General features: G+C 40.6%; 1 protein-coding gene across 1 annotated transcript; it reads right to left on the bottom strand.

Moving 5' to 3' along the window:
- Positions 1-1,174: 1,174 nt before the first annotated feature.
- Positions 1,175-15,313, bottom strand: ubxn4 (UBX domain protein 4). The gene is made up of 13 exons (XM_041057362.1): positions 15,103-15,313; positions 14,443-14,545; positions 13,963-13,991; positions 13,454-13,572; positions 9,892-10,066; positions 9,499-9,622; positions 8,848-8,902; positions 6,825-6,989; positions 5,729-5,856; positions 4,528-4,630; positions 3,449-3,580; positions 3,003-3,217; positions 1,175-2,190 (listed from the first exon to the last, which is right to left on the bottom strand). The coding sequence occupies exons 1-13, from the start codon at positions 15,182-15,184 to the stop codon at positions 2,052-2,054; spliced, it is 1,569 nt and encodes a 522-aa protein (XP_040913296.1). The 5' UTR covers positions 15,185-15,313; the 3' UTR covers positions 1,175-2,051.
- Between the last annotated feature and the right edge of the window lie 1,225 nt (positions 15,314-16,538).

Here is a 16,538-nt window from a genome sequence, read left to right as displayed (position 1 = left end):
TGCTACAGATACATTTTGGGTTAATATTCTATGCCAACTATAATGTAAATAATTACCAATCATGACAGCTTTTTGCTTCTGTGCTGTTTCCTATCATAACTGTAATCTGCTGAGCACACAGTATCCACTGTTCTGTAATCTGAATGCTGGCCCTCTAACATTGTCCACTGCCAACCCTGTTTGTATCATGTTTTATATGCTGCATATCCTTCTCCTCCTCTCCTCCATTCCCAGCTGTCCTATCTTCCTCCTTTTCCTCCTTTCACCCAGCCCAGCCATCAGCAGGAGGGTCCCCCATATGAGCCAAGTTGTGCCTGTGCCACGTTGAAGCAGTAATGTTGATCATCTGATTGCTGTTTGCATAGAGTTGGAGTCTCACTTATACTTTCAGAACACATTCTTCTTATGAAACTCTAAAGAAATGCGATCATCTAAGGACGAGCAGTACACAGCTAACCAGGAGTTTTGTGGTAGGCAGACATATTTAGGTGAGAATCTGTGGGAAGGGAATAATAATTTCACACATGGCCTGAGGAGGGAGGTGACACGTCTTAAAACATAATTTAAAAAAAAAGTACCTCTGCTGAAAGCATCCACACTTTATTTCTGCAGATCTAAGAATCAAATGCTTTTATCAGCACATATTCTAGGCCATTTTGGCACATATGTGGGAATGTCATACATTAAATTATGAACTAAGCTTAAGTATTACGGGTTGCACCACTCTCCACCTATAGTCAGTTCTGCCAAACAATGCCTCCACTTAACAGCAGAGCTGTTGGTGGCTGCAAATGTTAATATACAACAGACTTCAGATCAGTTATCATCACTGATGAACCTAGCATAGGAGATGTGCGCACTCCCGCTGGGAACAGGTAGAACTCTGTGTCACATGTGCACGGTTTATTAATCTGTTGCCACAAATTCTGAACTAAAATATTGAACACATAATTTTTTTTCTACCACGTGATACATGGGGGCTTCCATAGTGCAGCCTTATCATTGCAGAGTGTACTCAACTGAAGTTTTTCCCTTTTCTTCTTCTAAAAAAAAAAGACTATCCTAAGCCTAATGAAATGTACTCACGTTAAAAATGTCTGTTGTGTTGTATAACTGTATAATAGTTTGAATTGTACACATTATACACATTTCCATTTGTCATATGATCAACCAGTCATTCTATTGCCTTTATTTCAAAATAAGAGAACACTTATTTAAGACAACAAATAAGATGTCTTAATGTAAGCTCACCCACATGTGAAGAATGGGGATCAGGTTAAACAAACAAAAATTCAAATGTTTGCTGAAAAACAGGCTGCTTTAATTTTCATTGCTGGATGAGGACAACTACAGTAGTCACCCACTGTCAACTAGTAGAAACACATACTGCCAAGATGTGTCCTCTACCAGCAGCTGCAAGCTGATTGGTGAAATATTTTATACATCTAAAACAAAATGTCTTCATTCTGCTGTTAGATTGGAATCCAGATGAGTCACTGGCAATCAGCCAATCACTTTTCAGAGTTAAACCTTTCTAAAATGCAGTGACTCTGTAACATAATGTGAAGCCTGGCTCAGATTACAACATCTTCAGGTCTGTCTGTCTTCAGCTGTTTACTGTCAAATGTCTCTTTTCATAGAATTTTGTGTCTGATGATGATAATAAATAATAATACTAATTAACTTTAAATGATAAAGTTAATTATGATGGATCTGACAATAATCTACTATGAGCAAAAACCCAAAGAGAGGATGCTGGTGTATCCTTTCATATTCTGTCCATCTGCTGTAATCTGAGCCCAGGTTAGGAGACAGAATCATGTCACAATCAACAAAAACAAAAGAAAAAAAAAACTAACAAAAAACAACACACAGCTCAAGCCCAGGCTCTGTTGATTATTACTGATCTCCCCATGCAGGCGAAATGCGCAGGTCTGTAACACAGTAAGACAAAGAGGTAACTAAAGGATCAACTCTGCAGCAGAAGCCTTCAACCAGTCAGACTGAACCAATTCACAGCAGGAGAGAGAGACAGGGAGGGAAAGCTGCTGTTACATCTGCTGGGTGGAGTTCCCGTTCCAAGTGTTGTTGTCATCCTCGCTGTCCTCCTGAGTCCTCAGCCTGCAGATTTTACCCTCTTTCTTGAAGTCTTTAGGTCGCTTCTCCAGAGTGTGTTTGGAGAGAGTTTCTCTGAAAGGACATGGAGAAAATTTGAATAAATTGTTGCATATAGTATCTGTGGACCCTTGTGACTGTTGGATCACTTGCCCTAAAACTTGGTATTAGTGTCATCAGGTTGCCTCTAAACCAAGTCCCAGGGTTTATCCAAGGCTAGATTAATAACGCTTTCTTGAATAATGTACTGGAATATTCCTCAGGAACATTCTGACAATGATGGAATATTTTCCAACCTCTGAGCTGCTTTCAACCTGAGAATTGCACTGTGGGCCTGCAGGTCCGACTGAATCGCCTTTACAGACCACCAAGTGCGAACCATGCAGGAGGCTGCCTGCAGTCTGGTTATTATTATAATTATAATTATAATTATAATTATAATAACTGTTATTATTAATAGGTGCTGCTATCATTTCTGCTGGTATTATTAATAACACTCAGAAAAATAACTATTTTTATTAACATTAAAACAACCAGTCTAACAGTACTTCAATACAACAGTATACACAGCTGTTCCTGGTTTCTCTCTTCTATCTCCCCTCTCATTCTCCTCTTCAATGTATTTCTCTCCTCTAAACCCAGCTGATGAGGCAGGAGGGTCCCCCATATGAGCCTGGTTCTGCTCAAGGTGTCTTCCTGTTAAAAGGGAGTTTTTTTTCTGCCACTGTCGCCTTAAGTGCTTGCTCTGGGGTCAAGATCTAGGTCTGAGCTGAGCTGAGCTGATGGACCCTTAAGTCAGTTTTTTCCCAGCCTTCATTGTGGTGGGTGGTGCTTTGGTTGATGAAGAGTGTGGCTGTTGCTGAAATGGAACAGTGACTGTCCCTCACCTCTTTGCCTTGTCCGAGGCTGATGATGAGTTTGTGTAAGAGCTGGACTGCTGGGTGGGACCTCGGGATGCTGCTCCAGGAGGGGGCGGGTTTGAAAACAGGATGGAGCTGAGGAATCTCCATACAGCCAGCAGAGGGTAGAGGAGTGTGCCCAGAACGGCCCAGATACCACCCCCAGTTGACTGAACCACTGTGTTAGCAGGCCTGCCTGAATGCTGAGAGTGAGAGGATCCACACACAAAATAAAAATTATGTATGTATGTATGTATGTATGCTAGCGGCACATTTAAGAAATGCTTAAACTTTTAGGGACATCCGCCTATTTGTTTATCCCTGCTTCCCTATGCTACGCTAAGTTAACCTAGTCGTGTGCTACACTGAACAGTAAGAAGATAAGGAAGCAGGTGCAAGCAACACACCACACATGAAAGGTCTGGTCTACCCACTGGCAAAAGTACGATGGAAGCACTTGGGGCCAGTTCCAGCTCCAGCAAAGTCTTGTTCAGGTCTTCACTGGTGAACTCTCGCCGAGGGAACATGGTCGCCAGGGAAAAGTTACCGTAGCGGTTTCCCACTTCCTGAGACAGGACCAGGACAAAACCTTTAACAGTGATTCTACATGAGAGGACAGTGTTTCACCTTATACATTTTAGTCTACTATTACATTTTACGTTTGAATGTGGCCGAATGATGTGGAATTGTTGGGAAGGCAGAAGTCAGAGTCCATCATCAATGACATCAGATCAGGGAAAACAAACTGTGAGGAAATATTCAAGGGACTAAAGACCAGATAGATGACAGAATAAACAGCTTACTTCCATCAGTCATGGTGATCAGAGTGGAGATTAGTTTGTCTTGTTACAATAACAAAGAACACACACCAAAAATGCACCTGTCAAAGAGAAATTACTTTCATGCTCTTCTTTAGTGATAATCATTATGAAATGTTTTCAGTTGAACTAATTTGTGATTCTTCAGAACTTCATGTTTGGCTGAGGTGCAGCTCAGTGACCATCTGAGAGGGTTGGTAATTCAACATTCTTGTTCATGGACTGAGTCGAATCAAAACATAAAGATAATGATCATGTTGGATAGCAATCTGTGAAATTTTGGTATCTTTCTACCAAAATTTGCTTTCTTATCTCAGAAAAAATACCTGCAGATATATAAGAAGCGTATGTGTGATTGTGTGTGTGTGTCTGTGTGTTCAGAAGGCAGAGAACTGAGCATCATCCTCCATCATCCTAATGGTACGACTACATGTCCCACCACACACCCAACAGAACAATATGGCTGAATGTGACGGATGCAGGATTAGTGAGCTGGGATCAGCGCTATCAGCAGATTCTGTTGATTTCTGAAAATCTGCTGATGTCACTATCACCTCATCACCTCATGGTGTATTTTCCCTCATTTAAAAAAGTATGAGAAAGTCATCAGAAAATGATGACATCACTAAAAACAAAAATCAAACATGCGAAGAAGAAGAACACGGACTGTATGGAAATACACTGGCGAGACAGACCTGAACAGCAAAGTGCAGAGCCTCCTGCAGTTTGCTCTGTGAGGGGAACTGGTTAGTGAAAGATGAGCCATCTGGGAGGCGGAACTGTATCCTCGCTATGGTACTGATCACACACAAACAAACAAAGTCATTCATCTTATGTTACTCAACACTGGTAACAATCATATATGGCTACTTCTTACTCAGAGTAAGTCTTCATTAGTTTTTCCACAATAGTGGAAATTCTACCTGACTACATCAGACCATCTGACCCAGAACACACATGTTGATTTGCTGAAGCAGGAAAAGCTCTGTTACATGATAATGACATGGATGGCTGTGCTCCATTTACCGTAAGCATCCCACTAAGCTAATCTAATGAGCCAAAGTGCACTGTATCAGAGACCTGGAACTGTCACACCTAAATGAAATGCAGCAATATCAATGTTATTAATTAGTGTGCTTGCCCATATCAATGCACACTCTTAAATATCTATCATTATTACAGATGCTTTCAACTACTAAGGATACTTAGTAGCTTATACAGCTTATCCAGTTTCTTTATGAATGATGTGCTTCTTTTCAAAATCTTCAAACCATTCATATTTTATATTTTTATTAATATTATTATTATGTTTTGGCATTTTTTTGTCCATGGACAGTGTTCTGATCTGAAGAAACAACTGATTAAGCTGATAAGCTCTATTTTAAAGCTTTAGTATTATTAGACTGCAAACTGACAAATAAAAGATGTTTGTGCAGCAGCATTCCAGGGGATACTGCTGTGGCATGTCACACACTTTTTACTGTACTTTTAGAATTAATCAAATACACAGAGTAGGACTCAAGCTCAACTCTCCTGAATGGGTGAATGATATTTCCTGCTCTTCTGTTTTCTCACTTCCTCTTTCCCATGCTGTAAAAATCCTAATATGATCTTTCTGCCTGTGTTCCCCAAACTTAACCAGTCTCCACCCCTTTCTACTTTTCCTCATTTTAATACATTTCACAGTTTTTGTGTAATGAAAGACTACACTTACGTTACACTCGTGTTTGTCTTTATGTGAAATGTTATATGTCCAAAGTGACATCTATAAACATAACAGTTAACATAGCTGGTTTTCATAGTGTTTTGATACAACCACATCTACAGTGCTGGTAGCTGAAGCACATAATGTGTGTATACCATATACTGTCACTCCTCTCTCCATGGACTCTTTACCTCCTCTCCCTGATTAGTGTCTCCTTCCTGGCCTCCTGCTCTGCCTGTCTGGCCTGCAGTAGGGCCTCCTTAGCAGCCTTCTCCTCCTCCTGGGTTTTGGCATAGCGGGCTGCTCTGTCAGCTCGGTCCTACAGAACAGAGGGGACAAAGACTTGTTTGAGAAGAACATGGGTTTGGCACTTGTGAATAAAGTGAGTGTAACAAGGCTTATGTATATGATAGAGTGTGTCTGCACTGTTAAAGCTGGCAATCTCATGTGAATTCAGGGTGGACCCTGACATCACAGGTGTATTTTTTTGTTATGTATCATTCATATCAAAAACTGAATTTCTGATTCCTCACTTTGGAAAGAATACTGAAATCTGTCAAATACAAGGTGGTTTTCAAAAAGCCTTTGGCCAATACAAAAAAGAAAGACTGAACCCTAATAAAGGCAGAATAAGAAACACTGTAGAGGGTGGAATTATCTGTAACGTTAATAGCTCACAAGGTAAATTCAGCTTAAGGTATGTCTCCACAGCTCATCATCAGCACATCAGTGATGCACTACACTAGGTGCAGATGTTTAACAATATAGAGATTAGTTATTTCTGTATGCTTATATGGCAGACCTCTCCCCAAAGTCCCTTCTTATCTATCACTAGTATCATCAGGGAGGTCTCTAACTGGTCCCACAACAGTCTGGAATTACATGACATCTGGTCAATGTCAAGACATCAGGTAAACATGGAGGAAGTGTGGAATTTTTAACAGTAAATGAAAACCAGAGAAAACCAAAAAAAACCAAGCATCTTAGGGAATCCTAGTAATATGTGATCAAATATACTTAAAAACTAGTAAACTATAAAACTTGAACAATTTGAAATAAAGAACTGTGTCAACAATTGTCCTCTCTCTGTTAATTAAAGGACCTGTTCAGGATTCTCTGATAATATTAATTAGTTAAAAGCATCACCGGAACCAACTAACATTTTCCAAGCTGGTTTTCAAACACTGGCAAAAAAAAGGAGTCATTCCTAATGTTATTTCTTATGGATCACATATCCATATGGACACCTGTTTTTCACTTCCTCCACATTTAAAAGTGTGCGGTTACCATGGCGATCTGCTGTCTAACCCGCTCCCTGGCAGCCCTCTCCTCCGCCTTTTCCCTGTTCCTTTCCTCCAGGAGTCGCTTGGTCTTCTCCTCTTCCTGTTTCCTTTTAAAGTCCTGCATGTCCTTCCCCATCTTCCGCCGCTCCATTTCCTTTCTGATTTCATTCTGGATTATACCCAAAATACAAGGTCAAGTGGGACAGAAACATTAATGTTAGAATTAGTTGTGTTACAATGTGAGGTTTTCTGACACTCAGCAGCAAGTTGGCTAGGTTAATTACACAAACTGACTTTCAGATTGGGACAGAGACAGAAAGAAGTGATTTGAACAATTAAAGGTTACCCTAACCCTTACACATCACTCTCACTCGTAATCAGCAGCTACATGTTGGATGTTCAGTAAAACACAGAACACACACACAAGACACAGAGCAATAAGGACCATGAGACTAAGTTTCAAAAATGCCACCCATTTTTGGACCAACAACACGATGATCACCTGTTTGGTTCACAGTGACACAGTTTAGTGACAAATCAATAACCGACCGAGTTTAAAAAGACAAGCGTATCAGTGAAACCATGAAGATCATCCTCCAGATTCTTACACTAACACCTGTTCAGGTGTATCCATCAACAGCAGCTGTGACACACTGCTTTAGATTTAGCATGTGCATTAGTGATGCTGTGATTGAAACAGACTTGTGTAAACATGCCTGTGATCAGCTGGTGTAGATTAGAGATCTGTGTATGATAATCTGTGCCACAGCTGTTGTGCTCAGAGCTGGTTGACATGAACACTGCATGATGCAGGAGGAGTTCAGTGAAGCTCCACTGTGTTCTGGAGTTGGTTTCATAATGAATATTGAGGGGAACAAATCTGCTATCTTTCAGCTTTTGGAAGGATCCAAACATAAAGTTGGTTACAAACATTCATATATTAATACAATCATGGAAAAAATTATTAGACCACCCTTGTTTTCTTCAATTTCTTGTTCATTTTAATGTCTGGTACCACTAAAGGTATGTTACCTGAAGAGTACAATGAACACAACAAAAAATGCAGCTGATTACATAATACTTTACATCCTATTTGACATGCTTAAGCTTAATTGTATTCCCAGGGTATATAAGAGGCCATTTCATGTCATAAGCAGCACTGTACATGCAAAGGCCGAGAGTGGTTTCCTGCTTACATTCAAGCCATAGCACAACTCAGAAGTTGTCAGCTCTCACATAATGCCTAAAACAAAAGAATTATGTGAAGACACAAAGGCAGCCATGTTGGCACTGCTGGAAATTGGCATGAGACAGGTAGCCAAAAAACTGAAGATCTCCAAGACAGCCATTCATTACACCAAGAAAAAACAAGCCGAACATGGTACTACCAAAGCAAGGTCAGTTAAAGCCTGGATGGAGAATCAGAACATTCAAACCATGCCCTGGCCTGCTCAATCACCGGATCTAAATTCAATTGAAAACCTCTGGAAAATCATCAAACTCAAAATGGAGAAGCACAAGCCCAAAAACAAAGCAAATTTGTTTGAATTTGTGCAACAGGAATGGGCTGCTGTGATGGCAGAACAATGTCAGAAGCTGGTGGAGAGTATGCCAAGACGCATGGCTGCAGTCATCAGAAACAATGGTTATGCAATCAAGTACTAACTCCTGTGTATATCATGTGACTAAAACAGACAGAAAAGAAAAAATGGAATGCCTAAAAGCACTGTTTTTGGGACTACAATGCCACAGCTATTGATGTAAGAAGTAAGTGATTTTGGTTATTATCAAGAAAGCCATGGAAATGGCTCTTAAATTAAACTCTTATGAGCTATTTTTGTTGTTATTATATTTGTCCAAACAAATGTACCTTTAGTGGTACCAGGCATTAAAATGAACAAGAAATTGAAGAAGACAAGGGTGGTCTAATAATTTTTCCATGACTGTATATTTCATATATAATCACTGCACCCCCACCCCTCCTCTGACTGCAGTGATGACATTTAGTGTTTAAACAGTCTTCTTACCTCATCTTCTCCTCTCTTCCTTTGCTCTCGTCTCTCCTCCAGTTTCTTGGTTAACCTGACAGACAGCATTAATGATACACTGTCACATTTACCTTGACAATGATGAATATAACTAAAGTTTATATATCAGTGAATGGTATTTCTTTCACGGTATTTATTATTTTATTCATCCTAATTTCTTATAGTGAGAGGGGTGAGAGGACTTTGGACTGCAGGCTGAATGTCTGTTTAACTTCTGGCTAGAAGCCACTGGTTGATGTAGCTATTTACAGCTTATTTAAATGAGATTCTGGCATTTAATTAACAAATGTCAATTAGTTTGGAGCTGACTCAGAACAGATGCTCAGTAAATATTAAAATAAGTTAGACCAAGCAGCCTACATTAGGTTGAGCAAGTTAAAAATTGTGAAAACGAGATTGTGAAATTGAGATTTACACATGGACTCCTTTCTGGTGAAAGGTCTTTCTCAAGTTTGTGACTTTTTAATCAGTATAATTCTTAAACTGATCAACAGTCTGGCTGCCTACAACGTGTTTATTACTACTGCATTCACTTTGCCTGCGTCTGACCTGCACAGAACTGATATCCTCAGCACCAACACCTCAATACAGAACACATTTTCTGTCTACAACATGTATGTGTGCTTCTACCTTTCCACCTTAGCGTCCAGGTTTTCTTCTCTCAGAGAACACTGGGCAGCATGGTCTGAAGATGCATTCTCTACAGCTGCTGTGGCTGAAAGGCTGCCATCATCTACTGGGCTTGAAAGAGATGCTACATACAATAAGAACACAAAAGGAAAGCACTGGGTTAACTAACTACTTGAATCCTGCAGATTATTCAAAAGCTGATGTTAGCGGCATTCTGCTATGTCACAATGTGGACGCAGCTGGAATTTACTACTTTCTTTCTGTAATGCTGAAATCTTGTCTTTAATTGGAGTTTTCATGTGGTATGACTGCACAAATCATTTCTCTTACATTTCACAGTTTGCAAGACAAGAAAACAAAAAGAACAATGAATGATGTTCCAGGCTCACTCACCTTTTGCAATTCCTGGTACTGCTGCAGGTTCTGTGGCATCTGCTGATGAACTAACAGGCACTGCTGGAGCTGAAGCTGGAGCAGGTTCTGTGGCTGTGCTGTCATGTGGCCTGGGCTCCACAGGAGCACTTGCCTCTGGTAACACCGTTGCACCTCCAATCTGCTGAGCATGCATCTGTCAGAAAACAGGGAGGACAATCATTACAGTCAAGATGACCCTTCCCCTGAGCTACTGCTCATGTCTTGGGTTGCATTATACTTGCTTTCAATCACACACTGGCTGCACATGATGGCTGTCCCACACATCCTGTGTTTCTTTGTAAAGTTCACTGTACACTTCCTCTGAGATTAACACTGTGTGATGTAGCAAGATGCAATCAAGCACATGGGAGCAGTGAATCCTGATGTGAACTAAGGTCGACAGCTCACTTCGACATTACATTACAGCTAAAACACACCAAATCCAGCTGCATCATGTTCCTACATCACAACTGCCAGAGATGATCTGCTTCCATTATAGCCAGTGGGTGTGTGTGTGTGTGTGTCCACCAGGTTAGTGTCCAGAGCACTTCACTGAGGCTTTTTTCCTCATGCCCTCCTCTTCACATGCTGAGTCTACTTCTGCAGCTCACGTGAATGAAATTCACTTGTAAATGTGTATCAGTGTCTGTAACTCCATCGTGAAATTCGCAGATGACACGACAGTGGTCAGGCTCATCATCAGATGAGTCTGAATACACTGTCATCATGGTGCAACAATAACAACCTGGTCCTCAACACCACAAAAAATAAGGAAACAATAGTGGACTTCAGGAGAAACAGATCTGACCCTCAGCCCATATACATCAACTGGGACTGTGCAGCTAGGGTCTTTGACTTCAAATTTCTGGGCCTGCACCTGGATGATGACCTAACCTGGAAAACCAACACCACTACGCTGATCAAGAAGGCACAGCAGCGACTCCACTTTCTGAAGGTCCTGATAAACAACGCCCTAGTCAAGGAGCTGCTGGTGTCCTTCTACAGACGCCCTGTTGAAAGTGTACTGACGTACTGCATCCCAGTATGGTTTGCCAGCTGCACTGCTCCGGAAAAGACAGTGCTCCAGAAGATCATCAGCTCTGCTCTCCCCTCCTTAGAGGAACTGTACAGGTACCCGCTGCCTCATTCCACCCAGCACATCACCTGTTCCAACTGTTACCCTCAGAGAGGCAGTACAGGATAAATAAAAGCCAAAACAGACTGAAAAACAGCACATATGCCAAGGCTGTTGCAATGATAAACTGCACAAACCTGTGCAATAATCCACCTTGCGCAATTGATGTGCAATCAAAAGATGTACATTTCTTGTTTTTATACACACACACACACACACGTATATATACATACAGTACCAGTCCAAAATTTGGACACACCTTCTCATTCAGTGGTTTGTCTTTATTTTTATTACTTTCTACATTGTAGATTCATACTGAAGACATCAAAACTATGGAGGAACACATATGGAATTATGTAGTTAACAAAAAAGTGTAAAACCAACCAGAATATGTTTTATATTTTAGATTCTTCGAAGTAGCCACCTTTTGCTTTGATGACAGATTTGCACACTCTTGGCATTCTATCAGTTTTCATGAGGTAGTCACCTGGAATGGTTTTCAATTAAAAGCTGTGCCTTGTCAAGAGTTAATTTGTTGAATTTCTTGCCTTCTTAATGTGTTTGAGGCCATCGGTTGTGTTTTGCAGAAGTAGGGTGGGTACACAGTTAACAGCCCCATTACTACTACTGACTACTGTTATAATCCATATTATGGCAAGAACCACTCAGCTAAGTAAAGAGAACAGTAAAGAGACCGTCCATCATTACTTTAAGACATGAAGGTCAGTCAATCCGGAAGATCAATAACTTTGAATGTATCCTCAAGTGCAGTCGCAAAAACCATCAAACGCTATGATGAAACTGGCTCTCATGAGGACCACCCCAGGAAAGGAAGACCAAGAGTTACCTCTGCTGCAGAGGATAAGTTCGTCAGAGTTACCAGCATCAGAAACCGCAAATTAACAGCACCTCAGATTAGAGCCCACATAAATGCTTCACAGAGTTCAAGTAGCAGACACATCTCAACATCAACTACTCGGAGGAGACTGCGTGAATCAGGCCTTCATGGTTGAATTGCTGCAAAGAAACCACTACTGAGGAAGAACAACAAGAAAAAGAGAATTGTTTGGGCCAAGAAACATTAGACCAGTGGAAATCTGTACTTTGGTCTGATACGTCCAAATTTGAGATTTTTGGTTCCACCCGCCGTGTCTTTGTGAGACGCAGAAAAGGTGAGTGGATGGTTTCTAAATGTGTGGCTCCCACCGTGAAGCATGGAGGAGGGGGTTGTGAAGGTGTGGGGGTGCTTTGCTGGTGACACTGTAGGTGGTGTTTTCAAAATTCAAGGCACACTTAACCAGCATGGCTACCACAGCATTCTGCAGCGACATGCCATCCCATCTGGTTTGTGCTTAGTTGGACCATCATTTGTTTTTCAACTGGACAATGACTCCAAACACACCTCCAGGCTATGTGAGGGCTATTTAACTAAGAAGGAGAGTGATGCGCCAGATGACCTGGCCTCCACAATCACCTGACCTAAACCCAATTCAGATGGCTTGGGATGAGTTGGACCGCAGAGTGAAGGCAAAACAGTCAACAAGTGCTCAGCACCTCTTAGAACTCCTTCAAGACTGTTGGAAAACCATTCCAGGTGACTACCTCATGAAACTGACTGAGAGAATGTCAGGAGGACTCTAAAATATAAAAACATATTCTGGAATTATGTAGTTAACATTTTTTTGTTAACTACATAATTCCATATGTGTTCCTTCATAGTTTTGATGTCTTCAGTATGAATCTACAATGTAGAAAGTAATAAAAATAAAGAAAAACCATTGAATGAGAAGGTGTGTCCAAACTTTTGACTGGTACTGTATATTTTATTCTACTTATTATAATGGTTTATTAGAAATTCTTTTTAATTTCTTTTTTAAATCTCTGTACATAGGAAAAATGTTTCGATTGTATGCAATTTCGTTGTACCTTTTGTGCAATGACAATAAAGATTCAAATTTTTTCTTTTCTTAATGATGCATTTCATTTGATTTGGACTTTGTCTTCACACATTCACAGCAAACTTAGCTTCTGTGGTGTCATAGAGAAGGAGAAGAGGAAGAGAGGGAGGAAGACGTCCCATCAACTGTTCAGTCTCCTCTTGCACTGTATCACCCTCACTGTGTTTTAAGGTTGTTTTACATTTCTGCTGTTGACAACTATGACAGAAGTGTTTCTGTGAAGCTGCTGCACTCCTGAAACGTTTTCAGTGAACACTGAAACCGCCACAGAGCCGTGTCGGAGTCATAAAACTCTGCACTTAGGGAGGCAAAAGCAGTAGATATGTTTAATTGTCCAGATGAACACAAAGTATAAATTGCAGATTTGTGAATAGTGACACTCGCGTGACACCTGTCTAGAGTCTCCAGCTAGCCAAAATTAGTCACAGTCTAAGCTTTGTGGCCATACCTGCTTAACTCTGTTGATTCTTTTCATCAGTTCCTCAGCAGACACACTGCCAGCGATGACCTCCAGAGGAATCCCATTCTCTCCAATGAAGAAGCTAGAAGGTATGCACACCACTGGATCTTCACACAGGGGAAAGTGTTAAGGAGCAAGCTTCCAGCAACTGACATTTTATTTAGTATTTATTGTTTAAATGAGCAGTATAAATGTGTTGCTCTCTGCTGTGTTTCCCTGCTGCATTTCTCTACTGCATTGTTATTCTGCATTTCTCTACTGTTATAGTCTGTGTTTCTCTTCTGCTCTCTTCTGTAATTCTTTTGTTGGACCCTACAAGCTGACAACCTAGCAATCTGGTCCATGGTCACAAACATGCCCCATAACAAACTAATCTGTAATGTAAGAGCAGCAATGTCACAGGTAGTCCAAGAAATTCCTAACTAATTTTCTGTAGAAACCCCACATTAATTGAATCCAAGAAGAAATATCCAAACTTTAGAGCCACAAAAAGATACAGATCTGGGAGAACTGCACACATGTGTCACTGTGGAAAAAAAATGACACAGCATCATGTGGTGAAACTTCATAGACATTAACATATCTCTTCTTGAAATGTATTACATCAAACACACGTCAGCTTTATTGCACTAAATAAGTTGCTGCTGTGATGACTATGGAGAAATAAGTTGTTTGTTTGTTTGGGAATGTGAGAGTATTTAATAATAATAAAAAATAATAATAATTGTTTTTGTCACTATTATTGTACATACCTGCATGCAACAACCACAGAGATCCTGCTGTGAAAGTGTTCACACATTCTAATGGTGTTTACAGTGGACAAGCATCATAAGAACTTTTACTCTTAACATTGATTTAAGGCTGAGAGACATGTTTTACACATGCAAGACAGTGGTGACTGCTCATTTATAAAACAGTGGGCCCACCTGCAGCTAACATTTTGTAGCACACACTGTCCCAATAACTGAACTCAGTACCTCTTAGCATCGACTTTGATGGCCACACAGCAGTTGAGTGCTGCCTCTGAGACTTTGTTGTCCTCCCAGCTAGACATCAGCTGTGCTGACTGCTCATCCTCCCCTGAAAACGGACAGCGACAGTGATGACAAGTCACTACATAAATGAAACCATCCTGCCACATAATGGTGGCTATCCAACAGCGCCACTGCTAATACTGCAGTCTATGATGCAGTAATGACCTAACTCAATCTGTTGACTTTAAGGTTACCTGGCTAACCTATCATTTCTGTGAACTGACTTTACCCATCCTATCAGAGCTTACTGTTATCTGTAGTATCACTTAGCTGGCCTGACGTTAGCCGGTGCTCTCTGGAGCGATATGTTAATCTGGTAGGGCTCTAAGAGAGACCAGACTCTGTCTTTTCTTCTCATTACAACGTTACACAGGCCGGTAACTAACAGCTCGAGCTAACATCATAGTTCGGTTACTACGTTTCTGACAAACTGCTTTCGGTGTAACGCCCTAACGACACTGACACTTGTTTCTTTGACAGCTAGTTGGTTGTGCTAGCACGCTAATAGCTAAGTACGACAACCACCACGGCTAGCTGCCTAGCACCCCCTCATCTGTCACCTATGCAGGCTACTGTTAACAAGCTGGACACACATAACGTTACCTGTAATTACGACGACAAAAACGAAACTCCGCTGTTTAGCCGAGTTAATGGCATCAGGAATCGAGCCCTCAAACCAAAGCATGTTTCCGAGCTGTGTTTTCTCACTCTGCACTGCTTTGGTGGCGCTGTTAAGCGGCTAAGCTAAGTGTTACATCAGTTCATATAGCTTAGTCAGCCAGTCAAAGCCTGAATATCGAGCTGTCTGCTCCGCAGCTGGGAGGAAGCTCACGTGACCTGCCGTCATCTCTCCTAATGATGTACTTGATGACTTGATGTCACCTTTTACTGTTGCAACACAGCGAGCTATCAGAGTGAAAAGTCGAGAAGTTGTCTTGCTGCGGGTCAAGTACAGAACAGAGTTGGACATAAAACTAAATAAATGAGTAACATAAAAAATGGGAATGGAAAAATAGAAACGCGTACAGAAAACATTGTAGATCAATGACAGAAAATAACAACATTAACAGTGTTACATGGAAAACTGGTTATCACCTGACTCACGTTGGGTGTTAAACAGCTTGATAAAATCTTTTTTCACTACTTCACTGTTTAGGCAGATTTGCACTTGAACTATGTGCTTCAGCCTGTTCTTGTCCCCATGCAGACATTACCAAATAATTTCAGGCAGCTCGCCATCACATACCCGCGGCCCATTTTTATAACATTGAAGAACAGATGCTTTAACTGTTTTGATTGCACTGAATATGTCAACCATTTGTTTCTAAGTGCTTTTGTTGCTGCTAACTTTCTTTGTGGCCATTCATTTTAAATATCAGTACAGTCAATAATGCCACAGCACTGCTGCTGTCACTAACCTGGATTTGTCTCTTTTGTTTCTGACAGTGCTGTGATGGTAAAATAATGGTTTTATCTGCACCTCAGGAGCTTGGTATAAGTGCTGTTCAGCACCTATTTATGAAGTTCACGCTTGTTGGGTTGTCAACAACAGAAACATAATAAATATGTAAAGATAATATACATGGTGTATGGTGGATATAACTGCATCACAACACTGTGACAGAGACTACAGAGAGCAGGAGAGGGCTGATGGCAGGTTTAACACAATCTGTTTACACGTTTCTTCTACAATTCAAATTAAATTTGATAGCAACTAAATTAAATCAGTAGAAAGGCCCATAACACCTTAATTTCATCAAAAGTACCACAACCAACACATACAACTTTGCTTTAAGTTAGCTTATTTGTGTGGAAAGAACTTTACAAGGTAACAAGATATAAATCCATTTTGTTTGGTTAAAAAAAGTGACCGTTTTTGAAAGATGTCTTTGTGACTACACATGCAACAAAGTTAGTGAAGACAGCAAATAGTGTCTGTAAATGTAGTGAATCCACATTGAACTTGAGTTGAGCTATTTTACCTTCATGTTGAAGAATTAAATCACTAACTACATAGGCTAATTATCTGTACTGATGTT

Source organism: Toxotes jaculatrix, chromosome 15, assembly GCF_017976425.1.
Source record: "Toxotes jaculatrix isolate fToxJac2 chromosome 15, fToxJac2.pri, whole genome shotgun sequence".
Classification (NCBI taxonomy): Eukaryota; Metazoa; Chordata; class Actinopteri; family Toxotidae; genus Toxotes; species Toxotes jaculatrix.
Note: the sequence above shows the minus strand (reverse complement) of the source record. Positions and strands in the feature narration are given on the sequence as shown.